The sequence below is a fragment of the Saimiri boliviensis genome, chromosome 7 (genome assembly GCF_048565385.1).
Source record: "Saimiri boliviensis isolate mSaiBol1 chromosome 7, mSaiBol1.pri, whole genome shotgun sequence".
Taxonomy (NCBI): domain Eukaryota; kingdom Metazoa; phylum Chordata; class Mammalia; order Primates; family Cebidae; genus Saimiri; species Saimiri boliviensis.
This window is the reverse complement of record NC_133455.1, coordinates 22,471,825-22,497,995: the sequence shown is the minus strand read 5'-3', so window position 1 is coordinate 22,497,995 and position 26,171 is coordinate 22,471,825. Positions and strand designations below refer to the sequence as shown.

At 42.0% G+C, this 26,171-nt stretch overlaps 1 protein-coding gene across 1 annotated transcript; it reads right to left on the bottom strand.

Moving 5' to 3' along the window:
* Positions 1-1,934: 1,934 nt before the first annotated feature.
* PPP1CC (protein phosphatase 1 catalytic subunit gamma) lies at positions 1,935-25,102 on the bottom strand. Its single transcript, XM_003932249.3, has 8 exons — positions 24,840-25,102; positions 14,156-14,287; positions 12,933-13,163; positions 6,544-6,648; positions 4,579-4,802; positions 4,245-4,379; positions 3,217-3,277; positions 1,935-2,321 (listed from the first exon to the last, which is right to left on the bottom strand). The coding sequence occupies exons 1-8, from the start codon at positions 24,892-24,894 to the stop codon at positions 2,251-2,253; spliced, it is 1,014 nt and encodes a 337-aa protein (XP_003932298.1). The 5' UTR covers positions 24,895-25,102; the 3' UTR covers positions 1,935-2,250.
* Between the last annotated feature and the right edge of the window lie 1,069 nt (positions 25,103-26,171).

Below are 26,171 nucleotides of genomic sequence, written 5' to 3'. Positions count from 1 at the left end.
TTAACTCCAGATGGATTAAAGACTTAAACATAAGACCTAACACCATAAAAACCCTAGAAGAAAATCTAGGCAAAACCATTCAGGACATAGGCGTAGGCAAGGACTTCATGACCAAAACGCCAAAAGCAAGGGCAACAAAAGCCAAAATAGACAAATGGGACCTAATCAAACTCCACAGCTTCTGCACAGCAAAAGAAACAGTCATTAAAGTGAATCGGCAACCAACAGAATGGGAAAAAATTTTTGCAGTCTACCCATCTGACAAGGGGCTGATATCCAGAATTTACAAAGAACTAAAACAGATCTACAAGAAAAAAACAAACAAGCCCATTCAAAAGTGGGTGAAGGATATGAACAGACACTTTACAAAAGAAGACATACAGGCGGCCAACAAACATATGAAAAAATGCTCATCATCACTGGTCATTTGAGAAATGCAAATCAAAACTACATTGAGATACCATCTCAAGCCAGTTAGAATAGCAATCATTAAAAAATCTGGAGACAGGCCGGGCGCAGTGGCTCAAGTCTGTAATCCCAGCACTTTGGGAGGCCGAGGCAGGTGGATCACGAGGTCAAGAGATCGAGACCATCCTGGTCAACATGGTGAAACCCCCTCTCTACTAAAAATATAAAAATTAGCTGGGCATGGTGGCACACGCCTGTAGTCCCAGCTACTAGGGAGGCTGAGGCAGGAGAATTGCTTGAACCCAGGAGGCGGAGGTTGCAGTGAGCCGAGATCGCGCCATTGCACTCCAGCCTGGGTAACAAGAGCAAAACCCCATCTCAAAAAAAAAAAAAAAAAAAAAAAAAAAAAATCTGGAGACAACAGATGCTGGAGAGGATGTGGAGAAATAGGAACACTTTTACACTGTTGGTGGGAGTGTAAATTAGTTCAACTGTTGTGGAAGACAGTGTGTCGATTCCTCAGTGACCTAAAAATAGAAATCCCATTTGACCCAGCAATCCCAATACTGGGTATATATCCAAAGGGTTATAAATCGTTCTACTATAAGGACACATGCACACGAATGTTCATTGCAGCACTGTTTACAATAGCAAAGACCTGGAACCAACCCAAATGCCCATCGATGATAGACTGGACAGGGAAAATGTGGTACATATACACCATGGAATATTATGCAGCCATCAAAAACGATGAGTTCGTGTCCTTTGCAGGGACATGGATGAACCTGGAAACCATCATTCTCAGCAAACTGACACAAGAGCAGAAAATCAAACACCGCATGTTCTCACTCATAGGTGGGTGTTGAACAATGAGAACACATGGATACGGGGAGGGGAGCACTACATACTGGGGTCCATTGGGGGGAAATGGGGGAGGGACGGGGGGGTGGGGAGAGAGAGCATGGGGAGAAATGCCAGATATAGGTGAGGAGGAGGAAGGCAGCAAATCACACTGCCATGTGTGTACCTATGCAACAATCTTGCATGTTCTTCACATGTACCCCAAAACCTAAAATGCAATTAAAAACAAAAAACAAAAAAAAAAAAAAAAGAAAAGAAAAAGAACACTTTTTAAATAACATGCTCTTCACTCATTTTTACCCTACCTTTGAGAAATGAAGATATAGCTGATATACTTGTGACAAAATATGACACGATATTCTGTTCCATATAAATGAGGGAAGGGGAAAGAGATCAAAGAACTATGCATGAAAATGTAGGTGGCTGACTCAGAATAATAAAGCCAGCTGCATCTAAATTCACTACTAAGTTCAAGTTAACTCAATGAGAAAACTATGGAGACAGATTAAGCCTCATCTCCCCAAATGGTAGAGAAAGATCACTCCACCTCATCACTCTATTACACAAATAGGTATGTCCAGGTTACAAACTCAGAGTATTAGTATTATAATCCATCTTTGGAAAACAGACTACTTGAAGGAAGACAAAACCAAAATGCAACTGTGTGGTTTCCAGAGCAATTTATTCAGGAAAATCTATTCAATATGCCATCAACAGTTCGCCTGTGTGTATTGTGCTGATAAATAGACACTGAGAGGATTTAACAAGTTCATCATTTAATAAGTCTCAATTCATTTTCACCACATGGTATTGTACACGGTCATCTGTTGAAACAGGTTTCTTTTTTAACAGATCTTGGTTTAAAAAAGTCATAGATAGATACTGTGAGTTCTGTATAAACTGGTTAGATCCTTTGTTTTAACTTATAAGCCTCAACTTCACCGCAGAATAAAGAATGTAGGCCAAAGAAAGCATAATCGGTCACTCGTATAGAACAGTATTGTTTCTATAATTTGAAGCTTTCTGAATGGACGGGTTCAGGCCTGATGTAACTGTAAAAAGATTACTTAATGAATAGACTATATGGAAATTGTACAAAATGTTATTACCTTTAATTATTAGTAGCTTAAACAGCACTATATCACTAATTGCTATTCAAAATCAAAAACCTGTTTTTGAATCCCCAAGAAGGTAGCATGTGTACACAACCATACCACCTTGTACTTAGGGGTGTGTCAATACATAATTCAACAGAAACTTTGGCTTTAGGAAAGAGTCACAAACATTTAAAAGAATGGCTTTAATTGTCATTTTAAGTATACGGTAGGGGAAATGTGTGCTTTAATTAAATATACATCATACCAGTGATGCTGGCAAGGTTGAAAGTTACTCCTAATGTTGATAGCTATAAAAACTAGTTTGTACATAACAAGACAATGAGAGGAAAAAGCAGTCCCTTTGAAACGAAATTCTCAAATAAAAAATGTTCACAGTGGTTTGTATCAACAGTATGCATTTTATGACAAGAACATGTACAGATTCAGAGCACCCTAGGGCTCTCTTTATGTCCTAAAGAAAATGAACATTTACATGATATGGGTTGTACTGAATTAAAAAAGATCATTGTACACTTACCCCTTAGAAAGAATAAACTGTCCTGGGGTGTACAGCTTTAATACCATCATTAAAATTGTTTGCAAAAGGAATAGAGAATTAAAAAACAAAACACTTTTTGGAGTGAAGTCTTTCATTTGCTGTTATAACCAGCAAATGCCATTCACTAAATAAAAAACGGAAGGAAGGGCCCCCACAAACACAGATCTATCTGAGCAAGCTGACCAGTACACATTACAGTCTTAAAAATGACGGTTATATACTCTATGTTACAAGTCCCAACTAGGCAGTGCCAAAATGACATCTATTTCTTTGCTTGTTTTGTGATCATACCCCTTGGAGGTGTTACAGGTCTCGTAGCATTTGGCTTCTTTTTCTCTGCAGGCTTTAAAATCTGGAGAGATTCAAAAGAGTTCATTTCAGGAAATATACTCAACTTCAAATCTTAAGAGTCCTTAAATCTCATTCAAATCTTTTGTTCAGATGGTGTTTACAATTGCCCCGACAACTGTGAAAGCCCTCCTAGCATATTAATGCAAGCTAAGGTGACATGTAAACATTTAGTAATCAATGTATGATAAACAGATCAAATCTATGATATGGACAAATTATTCTGTCTGACTAAAACAATTTTCTGAAGTCTACACCTGTTAGTATCTTTAGCCACTCCTGATACGGGAGAGAAAGGCCTTTACAAAAAGTGTTTCTCCAACCTGTAGGAGTCTTTGCACAATCTCTGGAATTTTGGAAGCTGCAAGTTCTCTCTGATAATTGGTAAAAACTGTTTTAATTCATTTAACTGATGACTGCCACATCATTTGGTGGCTGTACTCATGTTTATGATTAGGCTGGCATGAAGTTGTATAAGTTTACCATAATAAGCAAATGAGAAAAAGACTGAAGCAGATTCTAAATAATGCTTTTGTGCCATGTGGAGGCTAAATGATGTCATGGTACATCCACAGAAGTTTTGTGGAGGTTAGACTAGAGGGGGCAGAACTAAGTAGACACATAGCATGAGGCATTTAGTACTTTTCACATGCAAGTGGTGATTTAATTTTAGCTGAACATTACATTGCCATTATGGCTTTAGATTTACAGTAAAAGAGCTATAAGCATTAAGGAGCCAATATGCAATGCAAAAAATTCTAATTCAACACTGGGGAAAAGATGCCATAATAAATTTTTTATTTTACAAGGGATCCACACATTATTCAACTAGGACACAGACTGGTTAAGGGAAAATAAAAATTCAGCCTACTACTCAGCATAAATAAACATTAGGCAAAAATATAATTATGTTTTTCAATCAGCAAAATTCAAACATATTAAAAGGAAATAATGTTGAAAGTATGCTCTACCTGAAAAGAACACATTAGTGTTTCGTCCACACTCATCATGGCACCTGCATTGTCAAACTCTCCACAATAATTGGGTGCAGAAAACAGAGTGACCAACTGCCTCTTTGCAAAAAATTCATATCCATCTTCAACCACCTTGAAGAGAAAATTTTTTCAGTATAAACAGGTGCAAATATTAGATGAGTAAAACCATGTTTCAGTTTCCCATTGAGCCTGTCTTGTGTTCCAGAGACACTTTGTATAAATAAGCAATACCTACCCACCAAAATCAACAAGGAGAATCTGTGCTCACACACATGCTCTTAAGTGTACATGTAAAATTCAAAATCAATACCTGATGGGCTCTACATATAAGATCCAAATCATGCTTATGGAGAAATTTTGCAACCACTTCTGCACCAAATGTGAAGGACACTCCTCTGTCATTTTCACCCCAGCCTAAGACATCTTTATCGGGGTCAGACCACAAAAGATCACAAAGAAGACCTTGATCTGGTACATCAGTTGGTCGCATAATTCGCCGAATCTGCTCCATAGATTGAAGATCTGGTGATAAACCTATTCAATGAAAACAAGAAAAATGAAGAAAGCAGAACTTTTAAAAGGGTATTACCCCCTCAAAAGTTCCATTTGTCTACAGAGAAATTCAACAATCCTGACGCAAAAACTGAAATCTATGATGTTTTAGTTTTGGTTAAAAGAAAAAAAAAACACACACAGAGAAAAAGGACAACTGGATACACACTGGAATTATATGCACTAATGCATGGTGCATAGTAGGTTTAAACCGTACATGGAGAGTTACCCCAATAGACAGAACACTGTAAAATCCCGTGACTTAAAAAACTCCTCTGTGCGCTTCCCCAGTTGATGACAATAATGAGCGATGTTATGACTGATAGCTTGTAATGACCGAGCTGAGAAGGATCCTCGGGTGTGAGGTAGTTCTGTAGGCAACCTGCATGGTTCACAGACCATTAAATCTACAGGACACATTGTCTCGAGTCACAATATGGGATTCATATCATGTGAGATAAAAACCACGTATCCAACTCTCCCAAAACCTGTGTGAGTCTAGGAGCACAGAGATCTCTTTAGAATCACTATTTTAATTACATTAAAGAAAGCACAACCAGTGAGCAAAACAAAATAGCTCATAAAATATACATGTATATATTTTTAGAGATAGGATCTTGCTCTGTTACCAAGGCTGCAGTGCAGCAGTATGATCATGACTCACTGCAGCCTTAAACCCCAGGGCTCAAATGATCCTCCCGCCTCAGCCTCCCAAACAGCTACAACCATAGGTATGCACCATCGCACCTGGCTAATTTTTAAAACTTCTTCTAGAGATGGGGGTCTCGATATGTTACAGGCTGTTCACATATTCGTATTCATGGCATCAAGCAATCCTCCCACCCTGGCGTCTCAAAGTGCTGGGATTACAGGTGTGAGCCACTATGCCTGACCAAAATAGCTTTAAAATCCAAGTCAGAAAAAGTTCTGAGAGGATAAAAAACAGATCAAGGGAAAAATCTATTCACATCTTCAGTGTTCTAGAGGATCTCTGGCATTGGCAAGTTACACGTTGTTCATTTTAGAGTTAAAAATACTTTTCTTGGCTGGGTGTGGTGGCTCACGCCTGTAATCCCAGCACTTTGGGAGGCTGAGGCAGGCAGATCATGAGGTCAAGAGATTGAGACCATCTTGGTCAATACGGTGAAACACCCTCTCTACTAAAAATACAAAAATCAGCCAGGCGTGGTGGTGTGAGCCTGTGATCCTAGCTACTTGGGAGGCTGAGGCAGGAGAATCACTTGAATCCGGGAGGCAGAGGTTGCAGGAAGCCGAGATTGTGCCACTGCACTCCAGCCTGGCAACAGAGCAAGACTCCGTCTCAAAAGCACTTTTCTGAGCTGGGTACGGTGGCTCATGCCTATAATCCCAGCATTTTGGGAGGCCGAGGCAGGAGGACTGCTTGAGCCCAGGAGTTTGTGAGCAGCCTGGGCAACGTGGTGAGACCTCATCTCTAAAAAAAAATAAAAATAAAAATAAAAACTTTCTGCTCTATTTTCAAACCTAATTTACAGAGTCTGGAACTCCCTATAATAAATCAATTGGTTACTTAAGATTTTTATCCAAATGATCTTGGCTGTGTCAGAGTGAAACTACAATGCAACACACCAACAAAAGAGAGTTCTGTCGGAGGAAGTCACCCCAATGATAACTCACAAATGTCAAAATGTTCACCCTTTGGAAGGGATCAAAACCTGTTTGGAACAAAAATCAGCCCACCTACCTCCATGACAGCAGAATATCTTCTCATCCACGATGGCTGCTATCGGTAAACAGTTAAAACAGTCTGTGAAAGTTTTCCATAGTTTAATGTTGTATCTTCTTTTACCTGTGATTAAAAAGAGAGTTTTACTGTTCTGTAGGCTCATTCTCTCAGGATAATTTCCCTCAAAGCAAGATTCTAGGTACCTTTTCTTTTCCTTTTTTTTTTTTTTGAGACGGAGTTTCGCTCTTGTTACCCAGGCTGGAGTGCAATGGCGCGATCTCGGCTCACCACAACCTCCGCCTCCTGGGTTCAGGCAATTCTCCTGCCTCAGCCTCCTGAGTAGCTGGGATTACAGGCACGCGCCACCATGCCCAGCTAATTTTTTGTATTTTTAGTAGAGACGGGGTTTCACCATGTTGACGAGGATGGTCTCGATCTCTTGACCTCGTGATCCACCCGCCTCGGCCTCCCAAAGTGCTGGGATTACAGGCTTGAGCCACCAAGCCCGGCTTCTAGGTACCTTTTAAGCAAACGAAACTATGTTTTTATTAAGAATCTTAATAAAACAGTCTTATTTTAAGACTCTTAAAATAAGAGCTGGGCGTGGTGGCTCATGCCTGTAATCCCAGCACTTTGGGAGGCTGAGGTAGAAGGACTGCTTGAGCCCAGGAGTTCAAAACCAGCTTGGGCAACATACCGAGACCCCAACAGTTTAAAGTAAAAAGAAAAAAATAAAATAAAAATAAAGACTCTCTTGAAAGGGAAGAGGTTTAGGAGAGACACATTTGATCTAAAAGCAATGACTTACATTTTCACATGAAATCTTTTAAAATTTCACAGAAACCAGAATTCTGGATTTGATAATGATTAAGGATTACCATCAAATCCCAAGAATTATCTGGTGGCATAAATTCTGTGTGAAATCCAGTCTGCTTTGTCCAATCTCACCACTGGTAGTTCCCTACGTCTGAAGGCAATTAGAAACTTACACATGTGGCATTACCACCTTCCTTCTGAGGAAACCTCTGAGTTAACACCCACCCCTATGTACCCGCCTCAGTGCTCTAGCAGGAGGCACAATGATCACAGGGCAGCGGATGCTTCTCACAGGCACTACAGGACATCTGTTTACAACACCATATAGACTCCACATGCTCCCACAGGCCTGATGTCACAGGTTGGTCATGTTCCCTCACCAGCACAGGTATCCACACATTCTGGAGTCAGAGTGGCTCTGATAGAAGTATGCCACTATGTACTGTTTTGACAGGAAACCTATGTTCTGAGTTTAAAATCTACTCACATACCTTGCAAGAACAAATTTCCCTGGATTGGTTGAGGATTGTCCAATTGTCCAGTTGCCTTTGTCTCCTGTACCTTACTACACGAAGCACTATCTTTAAAAATCAAGAGTTTGGCTGGTTATGGTGGCTCACGTCTGTAATCCCAGAACTTGGGGAGGCCGAAGCAGGTGAATCACCTGAGGTCAGGAGTTCGAGACCAGCCTGACCAACATGGAGAAACCCTGTCTCTAATAAAAACACAAAAATTAGCTGAGTGTGGTGGCGCGTGCCTATAGTCCCAGCTACTTGGGAGGCTGAAGCAAGAGAATAGCTTGAACCTGCCTGGGAGGCAGAGGGTATGGTGAGCCAAGATTGTGCCACTGCACTCCAGCCTGGGCAACAAGAGGCAAACTCCATCTCAAAAACAAAAACAAGTGTTTGTCCTTAGTCTCTTTTCCTGCGCTATCCTGGGGACTACATGGATATCTAGAAGTTAAACCTGTATCTCCCCTTTGAGAGTTAGAGGCAGCCAAAGCAACTGACCTCCTCAATCACACCTCACCTTTAATGCAAATCAAGCAGCATAGGGCGTTTAGCACAGGGCTTGAACTGTAATGCAAATTCAACAAATGTACGCCTTCTCCCTCTGCAGAGAAGACTGTTTATCTTTTCTCCTGATGTTTTCTGGTTTCTCAGTCACTAGGTCTAACTCTGACCACGGTTCACCCTATTGTGCATTTCTTTAGAGCAGGAGTCCCCAAACTTTTTACACAGGGGGCCAGTTCACTGTCCCTCAGACCACTGGAGGGCCGCCACATACTGTGCTCCTCTCACTGACCACCAATGAAAGAGGTGCCCCTTCCTGAAGTGCTGCGAGGGGGCCGGATAAACGGCCTCAGGGGGCCGCATGCTTTAGAGGTTACTAATTCCTTCAATTGCGGGGCGGGGAGAAGGGGTGGTTCCGAAAATTTAACAAACTCCTCCCTACAAAAGGCTGAAGGGCCATCTGCAAAATCACCACCTCCACTTTCCAATAGCAATACTACTACTTAATCCAAGATGCTCCAAAGTTTGAAACTTTTTGAGCATTCACATGATATTCAAAGGAAATGCTCATTGGAGCATTCTGGATTTCCAATTTTTGGATTAGAGATGTTTAATCAGTAATTGTAACACAAATATTAAAAATAAATCTGAAACCTGAAACACTTCTAGTCCCAAGCATTCCAGGAAAGAAATAAACTTAAGCTGTATTATAAAAACAAGGTTGCACTGTCTTAATCCCTCAGTGATAGTGATTTTCGTTTTCCCCAAGGTCAGTTTCACTTCTGATTTTTTTTTTGAGGCAGGGTCTCACTCATCACCCAAGTAGGTGGAGTGAAGCAGTGCAATCTTGGCTCACTGCAACCTTTGTCTCCTGGGTTCCTGGGATTCTCCAGCCTTAATCTACTGAGTAGCTGGGACTATAGGCATGCACTACCACACTTAATTACTGTATTTTTAGTAGAGATGGGTTTTCACCATGTTGGCCAGGCTGGTCTTGAACTCCTGACCTCAAGGGATCCACCCACGTAGGCCTCCCAAAAGCGCTGAGATTATAGGCGTGAGCCACCACGCCTGGCCTTTGATTCTTTTTTTTTTTTTTTTTTTTTTGAGACGGAGTTTCGCCTTTGTTACCCAGGCTGGAGTGCAATGGCGCGATCTCGGCTCACCGCAACCTCCGCCTCCTGGGCTCAGGCAATTCTCCTGCCTCAGCCTCCTGAGTAGCTGGGATTACAGGCACGTGCCACCATGCCCAGCTAATTTTTTGCACTTTTATTAGAGACGGGGTTTCACCACGTTCACCAGGATGGTCTCGATCTCTCGACCTCGTGATCCACCCGCCTCGGCCTCCCAAAGTGCTGGGATTACAGGCTTGAGCCACCGCGCCCGGCTGATTCTTTAGTTATGCCACATACACCAGCTTTCCTTGCCAAGTCCTGCTGATCTCTCCATCAACAATCAGTTTGTTTCCTCCTGTAAAACGCCTCTCAGCATTTTAAGCACAGGGCTGCCTCTTTCTCTTCTCTCTTCATTTCCTGACTAAGGCCACCTCAGACCACCAGGAACATCTGGCCCCTGAAAGGTTTAGCCTGGGTAATCGCCTAGCTTCCAAATCCTAGGATTCTGAGCCAGAACCTATAATGTGGTTTCCCATTATCGTATATCAAACAGCTCTGGTAACAGAAACAGATCAACAAACACTCATGTTTTACCCAACAATATATACCTCAGCTTTTCTGTCACATTTGCAAACTTAAAAAAAAAAAGAAAAGAAATGGTAGTATAAAGTATTTACGTACTTGGAGAACAGGCAGTGTTTTTTAAAAAATTGTTCCATGTAAATCAACATTTGAATAAAACTTTTCATTTTAATAAAATATATATTATACATATATTAAATGTCTGCAAGCCTTCAACCAAAAGCCACCTATGTCAAGGGCACTTTTATGCCCACAGGTAGACAAGGTCTGTAAATTGTGTTGATGACCAAACAGGAGTTGAAACTGGTCCAACACTTATCTTCTAAGTCATTTTTAAAGGCCTCTGCATTAAGGAGAAACTGAAACTGATGCAGTCAATGTCATTACATTAGGATATACATCACAAAAATGAGGTCATCTGGATGTGAACTTCATTAAGGTAAACGTGTAAAGTATTTGCTGGGCTAACAGCTATGTAAAAGGAACCCTTTCTTAACTCAAGAGTAACACTTGGAGTTAAGTATCCAAAACATGCTGGTTGAGTGTGGTGGCTCATGCCTGTAATCTCAGCACTTAGGGAGGCTAAGGAAGGACTGCTTGAGCCCAGAAATTACAGGTTGCAGTAAACTATGATCATACCTCTGCACTCCAGTATAAGGCTCTGTCTCAAAACCAACCAACCAAAAAACCCCACCACACCTATTTCACTACCTAAGGAGCAGTAACTGGCTCACTGGTACTTCTTCGATACAGAATCACTGTTAATTTCAAATATCTTTCCTGTACAGGTTCAATGGTGTCATTCAGTCCACAACCCACAGAATCTTTGTCCCTGACGATTCCACCCACCCCATCTTACCAGCTGGATCTCAAGGTCACAGACCAAGCAAACATCCAATTGTGGAAAAGGGTTACGGTAGCAGAAGGGCTCAGTCTGTGAGTATATTTCTAGGATGCACTTCTTTTTTTTTTTTTTTTTGAGACGGAGTTTCGCTCTTGTTATCCAGGCTGGAGTGCAATGGCGCGATCTCGGCTCACTGCAACCTCCGCCTCCTGGGTTCAGGCAATTCTCCTGCCTCAGCCTCCCGAGTAGCTGGGATTACAGGCACGCGCCACCATGCCCAGCTAATTTTTTGTATTTTGAGTAGAGACGGGGTTTCACCATGTTGACCAGGATGGTCTCGATCTCTTGACCTCGTGATCCACCCGCCTTGGCCTCCCAAAGTGCTGGGATTACAGGCTTGAGCCACCGCGCCCGGCCTTCTAGGATGCACTTCTAACAAATGTGCTAGCTCAACTCATCTATGTGAAATTGAGATGGAAAAACACCACATCTCAAGACTCTAAGTCACAATGTGGTCTAGGGGAGGACCACAGGGACAACTCTTTGCTAATCTCCCTATAATAATATTAACAAATGCCAAGTATCTGAAGCTCCTTAACTACCCCTTCACTCCAAACCTGAAACCCTCCTGGCAGAAATGATGAGCACAAAAGGAGGTGGAGGTGAAGATTCAAAACCTTTTCTCACATAAAATCCTTTATCAAACTGATTATTTTCAAAGCTTTAAGAAAACTGTGTTTTGTCAATAGTCAAATCAAAGTGCACCTTTAATTAAACAATCCAAATGGGTCACAAAATGTGTAAAATACTGTAAAAATAATCTTTTTTTTTTTTTTTTTTAAATAGTTTTGCATTCTTTGTTCAGCACATTTTAGTTTTAGGAACGTTATTGCCATTCTTCCTGGGTTTGGATAAGCCAGAAGAAGAAAAACTATAATAATTTAAAAACCTAATTATTTATATATTGCAAGATTCCATTTGTATAAAATGTTCTTTAGAAAAGACAGAAAGTAGATTAGTCACTGCCCGGGGCCTATGGTGATGGTCGAATAACTCTATAAATTTACAAATCACTAAATTGTAAACTTTTTTGCGGGGAGGGAGGAAGTTTCACTCTTGTTGCCCAGGCTGGAATACATAGGCATGGTCTTGGCTCACTGCAACCTCCGTCTCCCGGGTTCAAGCTATTCTCCTTAGTCAGCCTCCTGAGTAGCTGGGATAACAGGTATGTGCTACCATGCCCTGCTAATTTTTTTGTATTTTAATAGAGAGACAGGGTTTCAACATGTTGGTCATGATGGTCTTGAACTCCTGACCTCAGGTGATCAACCCACCTTGGCCTCCCAAAGTGTTGGGATTACATGTGAATTTTACGGAATAAAATTACGTAATAAAGTTGCTTTAGAAAACCATTTGGAATGGTTCTCAGATTTCTACTAAGAATTAAGTTATCTGTAAATACACTAATTATCTTAAAGAAACCACTACCATGAAGCATTACTCCCTAATCTGATCATCACATCATAGAAGAATCCAAGACCTTATTTATTACAGCGGCAGTGTTACTTTTCTACCCAAGAGAGAAAAAAACGCCTGGGCGCCGAGGCTCACACCAGTCATCCCAGTGGGTGGCCTAGGCAGGAGGATTCCTTGAGTCCAGGAGCTGGAGATCAGCTTAGGTAACAAGGTGAAACCGTCTCTACAAAAAAATACAAAAATTAGCCGAGTGTGGTGGTGCATGTCTGTAGTCCTAGCTACTTGGAGGCTAAGGCAGGAAGATGGCTTGAGCCCAGGAGGCAGAGGTTGCAGTGAGGTACGGTACTACTGCGCTCCACCCTGGGCAACAGAGTGAGACTCCGTTTTCCCCACCCCTCCCAAAAAAAGCTAAGCTAAAAACAAGTTAAGGAAACAGAAAACATGAGAGATGACACCACTGCATTTAAACTCTCACAATTCCTAACAGGAGTATGTGATAACTGTTTATGATAAAGTATCTTAATTTCAGCAACTCTTCCTTAGATATAGAAAAGTACTTACATTCATCATAAAATCCATAAATTCTGTTGATGCTGGCACATTCATGGTTCCCTCTGAGAAGAAAAAAATTCTCAGGATATTTGATTTTGTAGGCCAGTAAGAGGCAGATTGTCTCCAATGACTGCTTTCCCCTGTCCACATAGTCCCCAAGAAACAGGTAGTTGCTTTCTGGCGGGAAACCGCCGTACTCAAAAAGTCGCAACAAATCATAGTATTGCCCATGGATGTCACCTAGAAGCAAGAATTTTGTTACACAGTGTTCCCATACTTACAGTTCAATCCACTAACAAAGCTTTGGAAAGATATTCTTTAAATATTACTTGTGCAGTGGCATTGACGTCTAGTAATGAAAGTTTAATTTGACAGCCAACACTAAGTAATTTCCAATCTTGCATCATATTTAGTTCAACCAAGCTTAATAAAATTTTTGAGTATACGTGTATGTCCAGAACCTCACACAAAATTCAACTAATTAAGAATTTATTCTGTGTAAAGGATTATAATGTCTAGGCATGCCTTCTTGCCAAGTAACATGGTTTTCCTTTCGGGTTGACTGATCAGTATCAGATCTCTGACAGCTCAGTCTCTGGGTACTGTGTCAGCAGAACTGCTATACTTCCAGTGAGCCTTGGCCCCAACTGAACAAAAGCACATACATACATACACACTACCCCTACCTCCCACCCACCATCGCATTTAGCTTTCAATTTCTCCCTGCAAGATAATGCCGAAGAACGTTTTACTTTAAAAACATGCAAACAAAGTTTTATCGATGCAGTCAAATATGCTATAAGAATATATTACTCAAATGAATAAAGTTTAGTTTTTACATTAAGACACAGATTATCTGTTTCTATTATATAGAAAACAGAACCCCCAAATCAGCATCAAAGAAGTTCTATTTTTAGCTATAACCAGTGTTACTTTAAGCTTAAACATATTCCTATACATCCATGTAGTTCAGACCTTTCCTTAGCTCTCCATTCTTAGTTTCCTTTTTTTCTTTTGCAATGATCATTCCTTCAGCGAAATGTTTTTTTTTTTTTAAACTAAGTCTATTAGAAGTATTTATTCTAAAGATTCTATTTAACTCAATTTTAAGTAGTTCCAGGCTATTCACAAACAGGAAAATCATTCTGCTAGCTAATACAAGGTCATCAACATATCTTTGATTCAGACAATCAATCATGTAACCAAAGATAACTTGTGTGCCCCAAACTTACCACATATTTTGAGTGGTGCTTCAAGTTCTAGTAGGATAGGCTGACTGAGAAAGATCTCACGAGACTTTAAGCACAGTCCTCTGATTTCATTCTCCTGAAGCTGGACATTCTTACCAGGCTTGGACCCTCTCACTGCAGAGAAGAAAAACCCTAATTAGTCCAATTATGCCAAAATACAAAATACAAGATTTAGATAAAGGGGCAAAAACATGGTTTAACTAGCTGAGTGGCTTCATTATCAGGACACTTAAAATAACCACGGTTTTAATGCCTAATTAGAATCTTAAAATCTTGGACAAGATTTAATTGCATCTTCGATATCAAGTAAGACTTCTTTTATAGTATTCCACAAGGGAGGCCATCCTGTCCATGCAAGTGCTGTTAGAGACAGGATTGGAAAGATACTTAGAACCCTCCCCAGTCAGTGTTTTTCAGAGGACCATGGGTATCTCCTCCTGAGGACCTCTGATTTAATTTACCTGTGAAAAAAATATTAGCGTTGTTTTCATTTCATTAAGAAAATGTGGCCGGATGCGGTGGCTCAAGCCTGTAATCCCAGCACTTTGGGAGGCCGAGGCAGGTGGATCACGAGGTGAAGAGATCGAGACCATCCTGGTCAACATGGTGAAACCCCGTCTCTACTAAAAATACAAAAAGTTAGCTGGGCATGGTGGCGCGTGCCTGTAATCCCAGCTACTCAGGAGGCTGAGGCAGGAGAATTGCCTGAACCCAGGAGGCGGAGGTTGCGGTGAGCCGAGATCGCGCCATTGCACTCCAGCCTGGGTAACAAGAGCGAAACTCCGTCTCAAAAAAAAAAAAAAAAAAAAGTTAACTCGTTGTACTTATTTTGCTATGCAATTTCTGGGCTTACATTTGTGTTTGTACTCATGTCTGCATAGAGCAAAGGATGTCAGTCATGTGCTATCCTGTAAAAAAAAGCACATTTCCTAATAATTTCAACAGATAATAATGGGAGAAAGAAATCATTGCATAGCACGGGGCATCCACACCACCAGAGCACTTAGGGTTCTATCAAAGTAAAAACTGCAACAGAGCTCACTTGTCAGCAGGTAGGTAGCTGTGGGAAAGAAGAAATTTTATGTTTTGATTCCAGTTGTAACTAGATACAGATTAAGTAGTATTGAACTACTAAATGTACCCTAATTTTACAGTTATAAAGTGGCCCCTTCTTGAAACGATCTAGCAAAATGATTTGCTGGCAGAGTCTAGGTAAGTATGGGGCCTGATTATCCTCAACTGGAATCCAAGTTTTGGTACTTGTTTTGTACAAAAGATGTATACAATCAGGCATTCTGTGAATAAAATGGAAGTGAACACAGAGGATCAGACTAAATACAGAACTTAAGCCTTCAACTTTCCATCATTAAATCCAGTATCAAGTGATTCAGTTTTAGAAAACCAGAGAATCTATGAGATTAAATCCATGTTGCTAATTTAAATTTCTTGGTTTTGGAGGCTTTATATTAAAACCATAAACTCATTTAACTTAACAGGTGCATATCAGCAATAAGCTTAACTGGTTTGTCTCTAGCTTTGTTCTGTATATATCTAAGTAACTATGTTAGAGTAGTAAATATTACTCAAGTGAAAACCCTGACACATTTGTTGAGAATCATTTTCCATTAAAAGGGTTATGCCAAGTTTCCAAAATATTGCCTTAGGTAAAGTCATCTTCAGCCTCAATTAATTTTTGAGCAGATATGGAACATAGTGGAGGAGTATTATTCTTTCAATGAAAAGTTGCAAGCAATGATAGTAAGAGAGAAAGAACAAAAATTCTTCAAGCACACAATGAAGTAAACATTAGATTTAAGGCTGGACTGGGAGCAAGCCAGGAGCACCACATTTCTGGACTGGTTCTATTGCTTTGGGAAAATCACTTCACTTTCGGACCCAAAATACATAACTCACAAAGTCTCACTCTGATAAGAATGTTATAAAAGAAGCAATAAAAGCAGTGTAATGCCAGGCACGTTGGATCACGCCTGTAATCCCAGCACTTTGGGAGGCTGGGATGGGCAGATCACTTGAGGTCGGGAGTTTGAGACCAGCCTGACCAACACAGAGAAACCCTGTCTCTATAAAAATACAAAATCAGCTGGGCATGGTGGTGGGTGCCAGTAATCCCAGCTGCTTGAGAGGCTGAGGCAGGAGGATCGCTTAAACCTGGGAGGTGGAGGTCATGGTGAGCATAGCAGAGATTGCATCATTGCACCACTCCACCCTGGGCAACAAGAGTGAAACTCTGTCTCAAAAAAAGAAAAAACCACAAAAGCATTATTGATAGTTTTTGAGGAGAGATATCGAACAGACGCATATTTAATACAACAGCTACTGAGCAACAAAAAATGTTTTTTCCGTAAGTGATTTTCTTTTTCTCTCTAGACACCCATGCAGAGTTAGAATTCAAGAAATACTCCTGAAAAAGATGGGATTCCTGCTTCATTGGCTAGAAAATGCCAATCATTAGTGATTTAACCACAAGTTAACCATAAACTTGGGCAGACTGCCCATCAGGAAGCTTTATTTTTGGCTAGGAAGGAAATCCTAGAAGCTTCCGGTTTCAAGTGAATTTTTTTCAGCAGAGTCCCACACTTATGAATGAATAGCTGACTCTAAGTCTTCCAGGAGAATATTTTTGTGATGATTTTGGCTCATAGTATATGATAGCAGGTTTTGTTGTACAAATGCTATTGTATTTAGTCAATGCCATCATATGAAATCAATGTTGCTAACAATTTATTTTTTGGGTTTGGAAGCTCCCCACTACCACCTCTAAACAGTTTATATTTAACTCCTTTATCCTGTTTCTCTGTTTGTCCTTTGGGTGGGAGCATTCAGAGATTAGTGAAAAGCAAAAGCCAAGACTACCAATAATTTAAAAATTCTTCTTTTTTGAGAGAGGGGCTCACACTGGTGCCTAGGCTGGAGTGCAGTGGCATAATCACGGCTCACTGCAGCCTCAAACTGCAAGGCTCAAGTGATCCTCCTGCTTTGGCCTCCCAAAGTGCTGGGATTACAGGCATGAGCCACCACACCCGGCCTTAAAAATTACTCTTAATGTTAAGATTAGATGCAGCTTTTCCAGAAAAAATGAAGATTATTTATTTTGAGACAGAGTTTCACTCTTGTTGCCCAAGCTGGAGTACAATGGCGTGATCTCGGTTTACTGCAACCTCTGCCTCCCGAGTTCAAGTGATTCTCCTGCCTCAGCCTCCCAAGAAGCTGGGATTACAGGCATGTGCCACCATGCTGGGCTAATTTTGTATTTTTAGTAGAGACAGGATTTCTCCATCTTGGTCGGACAGGTCTCAAACTCCCGACCTCAGGTGATCTGCCCACCTCGGCCTCTCAAAGTGCTGGGATTACAGGCGTGAGCCACCGTGCCTGGCCAAGATTTATATTTAAAGAACAGTGCTTATGAGAAACATCAACAAACATGGTCTGAAAGCTTCTTAAGTTCCCTACAATCAGCAGAAGGAAAAGAATACATGAATATAGAAACTACCAAAACCCTCTTCCATCAGTTGTCATACAGCTGCTCAGCCTTCAGGCCTCTGCTCAGACACCATTACTTCACCCTGGAGAAAAGCTTCTCTCATTCATCTCCTCTCCCCTCACAAGCCTGCTGCATGCTTTTTGGAAGGTTCTCTCAACATCAGGTCACTACTGACCACACCTCATGATTTTATTTGTATTCTACTTACCAGTTGGCTTCTGCCCACTCATCTGGACCCATGGGTAGAATGTAAACCCACAGCAGTAGTCCTGCTCTGTAGCATACACGAGCCATAGCCAGCACGCAGCAGGTGCTCAAAATTTGTCGCATGACTGAAGTCTGGATAAATCTTTAAGTACTATTGACTGGTAGCATTAGAATTAAACATACATTCCAGACTATATACTTCTGATTAGCAAAAAGTCTGTTTCTGTGCTATAAAATTACAAAACAATAAATAGTGCCACTTGCTTACCAGGCATTACTGGAGTATTTTTCAAAGTATGAAAATCTGTAATTACTCTTAAATTTCATGTTGAATCGTCTAACAGAGATTTCAAAATGAGGTTGGGCAGTCCAAGCGAACATTGGAGAGTTCTTAAATGCTGCCATATAAACCGGGTGAAACCCCATCTCTACTAAAAATACAAAAACTAGCCAGGCATAGAGGCATGCGCCTGTAATCTCACCTACTCAGGAGGTTGAGGCACGACATTTACTTCAACCAGGGAAGTGGAGGTTGCACTGAGCTGAGATTACGCCACTGCACTACAGCCTAGGCAACAAGAGAGAAACTCCGTCTCAAAAAAAGAAAAAAAAAAAAAAAGCAAAAACAAAAACCACACACAAAAACACACCAACTCAGACCTAAGGATGTGACTTTTCAGTGTAAGTATTAATATTTCTTTATCTGGCTAGAAAGGGAGATTGAAGAGAATGTCTTATTACTGTTATGAGTGAAGGTTGCTCTGCAGAATGTATCTGATCTATGTATCTGGGAAATCACTGACATGAGCATATCATAAAAAACAAATTGGTAAAAATTTGAATCATAAAAATATAACAGCCAGGTATGGTAGCTCAGGCCTATAATCCCAGCACTTTGGGAGGCCCAGATGGGTGGATCAGGAGTTAAGCTCAGGAGTTGGAGATCAGCCTGGGCAACATGGTGAAATCCAGTCTCTACCAAAATTACAAAAATTAGCTGGACACGGTGGTATGTGTCTGTAGTCCCAGCTGCTGAGGAGGCTAAGGTAGAAGGATCACTTCAGCCCGGGAGGTAGAGGCTGCATTAAGCCTAGATTGTGCCACTTTACTCCAGCAATGGGTGAAAGAGTGAGACCCTGTCTCAAAAAAAACATAAATAAAATAGCATTGGTAATTATTTACAATACCACCTCTTTCTCATAAGCAACACCAACTTTTTTTGAAAGTTAGTTACTGGCAACAAGCAAAGCAAAGATGGAAAGTATGGAAGGAAATTTAAGACAAGTTTGAGATTATTTATGACGAATAAAAAACTATTCTCCTTGCCACATCAAGGTCCCTTAATTGTTTAAAGAAAATCATATTAAAGAAATAGCATACACTAAAAAAGCCCTAGCTGAATTCTAATGAAGTTTCAGAACCTAAGAAAGGCACAAGTGGTATAAAAATAAGCCAACGAAGATTTTGCTGTTTTAAAATAATCCTGTTAAAGTAGGTGATAATTTTAACAACATGCCACATCATATTCATTCAGTGAATTAATAGCCTCATGATATTTGACAGATTTAGGAAAATAAGACTCAAACCATAACAAAAAACAGTAAATATTTCCAACATTAAGCATTCCCATAAACAACTGAGTTCTTTTCTGCAAAAAATATAAACCATACAAATATTACCAAGAATCCTTTGGGTCGGGCACGGTAGCTCACATCTATAATCACAGCACTTTGGGAGGCTGAGGTGGGCATATCACCTGAGGTCAGGAGTTCGAGGCCAGTCTGGCCAACATGGCAAAACCCCATCTCTGGTAAAAAACAAAAATTAGTAGGGCATGGTGGCCCATGCCTGTAGTCCCAGCTACTCAACAACTGAGGCTGAGGCAGGAGAATCGCTTGAACCTAGGAGGCAGGGTTGCAGTGAGCTGAGATCCTGCCACTGTACTCCAGCCTGGGCAACAGAGCAAGACAGAAAAAAAAAATCCTTTGGTTTCTCTGCAAAGTCACTAGCAGGAAGACTTCCATATCTGATCAACACCATTGTTTCAACACCCTGCCCTCTCCCATCCTGACTTTCCTAATGGATGGGGTTATACTTCAGGCATTTAAAAGTGGCACCAAAGCAGGGCGCTATGGCTCACACCTGTAATCCCAGCACTTTGTAAGGATGAGGTGGGAGGACTGCTTATGGCCAGGAGTTCAAGACCAGCTTGGGCAACATAGTGAGACCCCTGTCTCTCTAAGAAAAACAATTAGCCAGGTATGGTGGTGTGTGCCTGTAGATTCAGCTAGTCAGGAAGATGAGGAGGAAGGATTGCTTGAACCCAGGAGTTTAGGTCTCCAGCCTGGGTGACAGAGTGAGACCCAGTCTCTAGTCAATGAATAAAAGTGACACCACTTTTTTCAAGGCAGAGAGGATGTAGCTGCCAAACACTGTCAGCTGTTCTCAATAAAGCATCTTGAGTTTTCTACACCTAGAGTAAAGCCGATCCATTGAATACTTTAATTTTCCACAGTCTAAGAACGCATTTTGGTAAAATACCACGGAGCACACGCTATTTTGAGTTTTCATTTTTTATAAGCTTTACTTTCGGTGACAATCACTCCCCTCTAGGAGAGGGATGGCAGTAAATCCCCGTTCAAACTCTGTCCTAGAATTCCATAAACTCCATGGAAATGAAATCTTTCCTTCCTAGTCTTGAATGACTTTTCAGTTTCTTTATGTACAAAGCGACTGACACCCAGAATATTATCTCCTTCATATTCCAATCTCTAAGGTCAACTAATGGCCTCAATTGTAAATTAAACGAAACCATTAAGTCCACATAGTATCAATCATTCCCCTGTTTGACGATCAGGAATCCTTACCTAGTCAAGTGGGCTGACTAGCACGTTGATTCTGCACAACAGGTTATAGGTTATAATAGGACTGCGCTTTCAAAGACATTAAATCACCTCCCTAGTTTCTACAGCTGACCACTGCCAGGCTACAACTGCATGTCCATTTGCCTGGTTCTGAGGAGGAGCGCCCAGGGCTCTACTCCTGCGTTTCACATTTCCGCGCCCCCTCCACCCCCTCAAGCACAACAATGTCACACGCAATTCTGTCAGATTTCACTGCTGCCTCCTGCTACTGACAGGCAAGAGGGCACTGTGGGCACAAGGAGAGTAATCCTTTTTCAATGCTGTGGTTTAAAAAAGGACCCTTGTAAGCTGCAGATCATCTGTCTCCAGCAGAGCTTTCCTGCCTTGCCTAGATGGAGAGGAAGTGGGCATACAACCGACATGCTGATGGGAAAGGAAGGGCAAGGGCTCACATCACAGTTCTTATCAATGAGGGAACTGGAAGCTGACAACTTGGATGTGAGTGTAAAAGTTACCTGGTCTGTTAAAAAAAAAAAAAAAAGTTACAGGCTCATGCCTGTAATCCCAGCACTTTGGGAGGCGGAGGCAGGCAGATCACTTGAGGTCAGTTCAAGACCAGCCTGGCCAACATGGTAAAACTTCCTCTCTACTAAAAATACAGAAACTTAGTTGAGTGTGGTGGCGCATGCCTGTAGTCCCAGCTACTCGGGAGGCTGAGGCAGGAAAATCACTTGAACTCAGGACGCGGAGGTTGCAGTGAGACGAGATAGTGCCACTGCACTCCAGCCTGGGTGACAGAGTGAGACTTAATTACATATATTCATTAGGAAAGATGACTTCTGGTTTTTTTTGGTTAGTATGTTAAGAAACCTCCCCCTTTTTAAACCATTATGTCTGTCCTTTATTACCTTTAGGACCAGAGACGGCTGCCTTTTTTAAACATCAGAATATGAATGTTTTATACTGCACCAAAAAAGTTGAACACATGGGTTACTTAAACAATCTTTTCAGAATATCTGACCACTCACTACCTTCAGAACAGCCCTTATCTATCAGAGGATTAAATCTGTAAACACTTTCTGTGAGCCAAGGCAGAGGTCATATTTAAATCACTAAAGCAAGTCAGGCAATTCTGCAGAACCTGACATGGTCTCGCAGTTTGACAATGGCCTTCAAAACAAAGACGCTTCTTGCAAACCAAGATGTGAAGTAAAGTTACAACCACCTGCTATGCAAGAAAAATGCTAGCCACCACGGCTCCTTGAAGGAGGTCATTTACAAAGTAAAACTGCCCCAAATCTCACTTTTCTTCAACACATCAGACCAAATCAACAGCTGGCTTATTTTCTCTCAAAATGCCCTGTTTTACTGTGTAGTTATTTAAATAACTAACATCAGTTATACTAAGGAGTCAACAACCTTAAGATTTTATCATCAGCAAGGCAGAGCTTGGATAAAAGCATCCATGGTGGGTTGCAGAGGTGATGCCTCCTTAAATAAAAACTACTCAGAGTTCAAAGAAAAGAACTGCAAAGATTATGGACTAAGATCTAAACCAACATGCTGTTTCTCTTCAGACTTCACTTTTTAGTACTATTATTGAGCTACTTCTCAACCGGCTTATACTTGCTCTCAAGCTTAAAAGATCAATGCTGAATATGCAAAAAAGTCTACAAAGGTCACAAAAGTCATATTCTCTCTACTTTCCAATATATTTACATCTTAAAGTATTTAGAAAAAAAAAAAGAAAAAAAAAAAAGGTTTTGGAGGCATTACAAAAAGCACAAAATTTAGGCCTGGCACGTTGGCTCATGCCTATAACCCCAGCACTTGGGGAGGCCAAGGTGGGAGGATTGCTTGAAACCAGTAGTTTAAGAACAGCCTGGGCAACACAGTGAGATTCTCATTTCTATCTAAAATCATTAAATTTATTTTTTTAAATAAAAAATTGTAAAGCACATGATTTATTACCAACATCATTTAACTCAGACATCTACATATCCTCAATGGATCAACTTCAACTGTTTCTCTGCCAATTTAATACCCACGAGAAACAAATTTAAGTATATTTTGCAACTAGCCTATTCCCGAGGCATTAAAATGCACTGCTTTATTAATTTCAGCAAAAAATGAAATATAAGAAAACCTGGTTTTCAAGTGCCACATAAGAGGAACTATTAAGAAACAATGATTTTAGATGTATCATTATTTACCAAACTACTTATTAGAATATTAAAGATTAAAATGAACAAAAGCTGTTTATAAATACAGAGGCAATTATGGGCAAACCAGAATTTAGGTTAGCAAGCCTTAGATGATCTTAAAATTCTAATGTTTTTAATCCATGCAAATTCCAACGTTTCCTGTTTCCTCAGAGAAATAAAGCCCACGCTAGCCACACGTATCCCTGCAGAAATAAGCAGAATTTTAAAATTTAGAAAGTAACTTTTAATAAAAAGTTCCTTTCTTACTGCAAGCTATTTTAATCAGTTTCTGACCAACTGCTGCCAAAAAATATTAAAGATCTATATTAACTAGTATGAAAAAGTATGGTTCTTAGGTTTTCACCTACAAAACCCTGCAATAACATTTCAAGAGCATTTCAGGGGTCCTTGACATTCAGTGTTTTTTTTTTTTTTTTTTTTTTTAAAGACAGGATAAAAGGAAAGAATGCACAGATTAAGAAAAGTACAGGAAGAGATATTTTCAGGAGTTTCATTTTAATAGCTAACTTTAAAAGATCTGCAAATTCTAACACCAGAGCTGTCCAACTGTTCATGCCCTCGACTCCACCACTCACAGCATTTATAGTACAACAGTATTTTAGGACTGTATGAGGCAAAAAGCAGTTAAAACTGCCAAGTTCCCATTATGAAAGTGTCCAAGTTAGGGGATTTGACTGAATTCTTACCAAGTCTTGGATAAGATCTTAGCCTCCGTTAACATGCCCTTGAATCTGAAAGCAGCTCATTTCAGCTTCCGTCTTTAAAAGCTGAACCTCGCCCCTCTCCCACATCAACAGGAGTCAACTGCCAGGCACTTTTAGGTGAGCCGAAATGCAAAGCTTTCTATTAACCTTTACTTAGCCACTGGCCACCTCCTTCTTTCCTACATAAGGTGCCAGTGTTGTCTGTGGCGGGTTCTAGCTCCCGGCTATCTGGGTTTGAAACCCGACTGTCACTAACTCTGTGACCTTGGTTAAGTGACTTCATCTCAGTTTCTTCTGTAAAACAACAACAACAAAATCGCAAATATCGCAAAGTGGTTGGGAGAATTAAACGAAATCTGGGTTAAGTGCTCAAAGAATGCCTGACACACAGTAAGCGCTTTAGAAGCGTCAGTTATGAATATGAGAGTCATAAGTTCATGGACGCAAAGGCTGTTAACACAGAGCCTGGCACATTGGAAAGATAACGATAACCGTCAGCCTCGTTGGCTTCCTGTTCAGATGCACGTTCAGGAAAAGAGCGCGAGGACCTCTCCAAGATCAGAACAACTTACAAGGATTTGGGCGGCAGGCGAAGACAGGCTCTCACGCCCCTCGAGACATGAACGTTCCTTACCAAGTTACAAGAAATGGACCCCCCAAGACCCGAGAACTACGAAAAATATAAAAGCAAGCAGGAAAAGAGCCCCCAAACCCGGTTCAACTCATACCCTCTTCAAATTGCTCTCCGAGAGGATGAGCACCGCAAAGTCCATCTCGCACAGTACGGCACACGCCGTCCAGGAGGCTGGACTGGGGCCCCCAACCATCGCTCCGAAGACCCGTCCAGTGTGCAGAGGCAAACGGGTAGGGGCCGGAAACATGGGGGTGGGGAGCGGAGTTTTCAAATTCCAAGGCCGGGAGGAAGCCTGCATCCTCGTGCAATGAATGAGCGGAGCCTGGAGGGTCCGCGGCTAGCGACCAGTTGGGGATCTCAGGCCGGCCTCCCTGCGGCTGCAGCCCCGGGCCAGCGGGCCAACTCGAGGGACTCACTCCCCGCGGTGCTGCAAGCCCAACCGGCCTCCCAACTCCCTTCCCTCGAGCCCCCGGGGCCGCCCGCCGTCCTCGGGCCCGCCTCCCCCCGCAGCCGCCCGCTGCCCCCCTTACCTTCCAGCAGCCGTTGGATGATGCTGTCGATGTTGAGTTTATCTAAATCCGCCATCGCCCTCCCACCGCCGACCCTCCCTCAGCAGCGCCGCCGCCGGCTCGCGCCCGGGACTCACACCTCCTTTCCCACGCCACGAGCAGAGGCGGTGGTGGCGGCGGTGGCAGCAGCCGCGGCGGGTCCCCCCCCAACCGCCCCACTCCCTGCTTCCTCCTTCTCTCCCCACTGGAACCACGAAAAGAACAAGATGGCCGCCGACTCCTTAGACAGCCTCGGGCGGCGCACGGATGCGCGTGGGGAGTGCAGCGGCCCGGCCGGGACTTCTTTATGGGCCATAGGGCGCGCGGGAGTGGGCGGGGCCCGGGCGCGAGAGTGGGCGGGGCCCGGACGCGGAGCGGCGCGGGGAGGAGATGGTTGAGCGCAACTGCAACCGCGCAAGGGATCCTTCCGCTAAACGGGTCGAGCAAATAGGTCCCGAGCGTGAGTTGCAAAGTTGCACGCGGGAGTTGGGGCTGGGGAAGAAAATGCAGCTGTGCACACCGCGGGTTGCGGCCATCGCCGGATCCTGTACATTGAGGCTAGATGTGTGCAGACCTGTCCAGGTGGGAGCTCTCCGAGGGAATCTTGCCGGTCCTGGAATTTACCCTTTAAGATAAATCTGGGGTGAGGGTGGAAAAGGAGAATAATAAAGAAAAGAAGGTTGACTTATTTTGGATTCAGATATACTGGGACTTGGGAGACGAGAAAGGCTTAGTTGGTAACTAAAATTAAAAAAAAAAAAAACCCTCTTCCAGATAAGTCAAAATGTGACAGTTACTCATTATGAGTGGTGGGTATATGTGTATTTGCATATATTTTTTTGGGTGCACTTCTGTAACTTTACTTTGGGGGTAAAAAATGAGTCCTCAAAGAAAATTTCATCATCTCTATCCCTTGGATTATCTTTCCTGAACTCAGAAAGTTATGTAATCATCGGGACGGTTATCCTGATTCTAGCCAGGGCGAAGTTGAACGAGCGCGTGCATCAGATAAAAGGGGAATTTGTAGATTTCACGCGTGTAGGCCGGGGGCGGGAAGAGAAGAGGCAGGCTGTGCGGGCGGTCCTGGTTTCTGCAGACACCCGAAGAAACTTTGGCCCATTCCTCTCTGGCTTCCCAGCCTCCCCGAGGGCACTCCTATCCAAGGGGCCCCCAAACTGTGCCACTTCCAGGGACTGCGCGTCGACTTTGGCTGGGTTTGCAAGTACAGCCCACACTCAGCTAACAGATCGCTTCTCTTTCCTGACCTTTCCTTGTACGTTGCTTCCAGCAGCGCTTTACATTTTGCAAATCTCT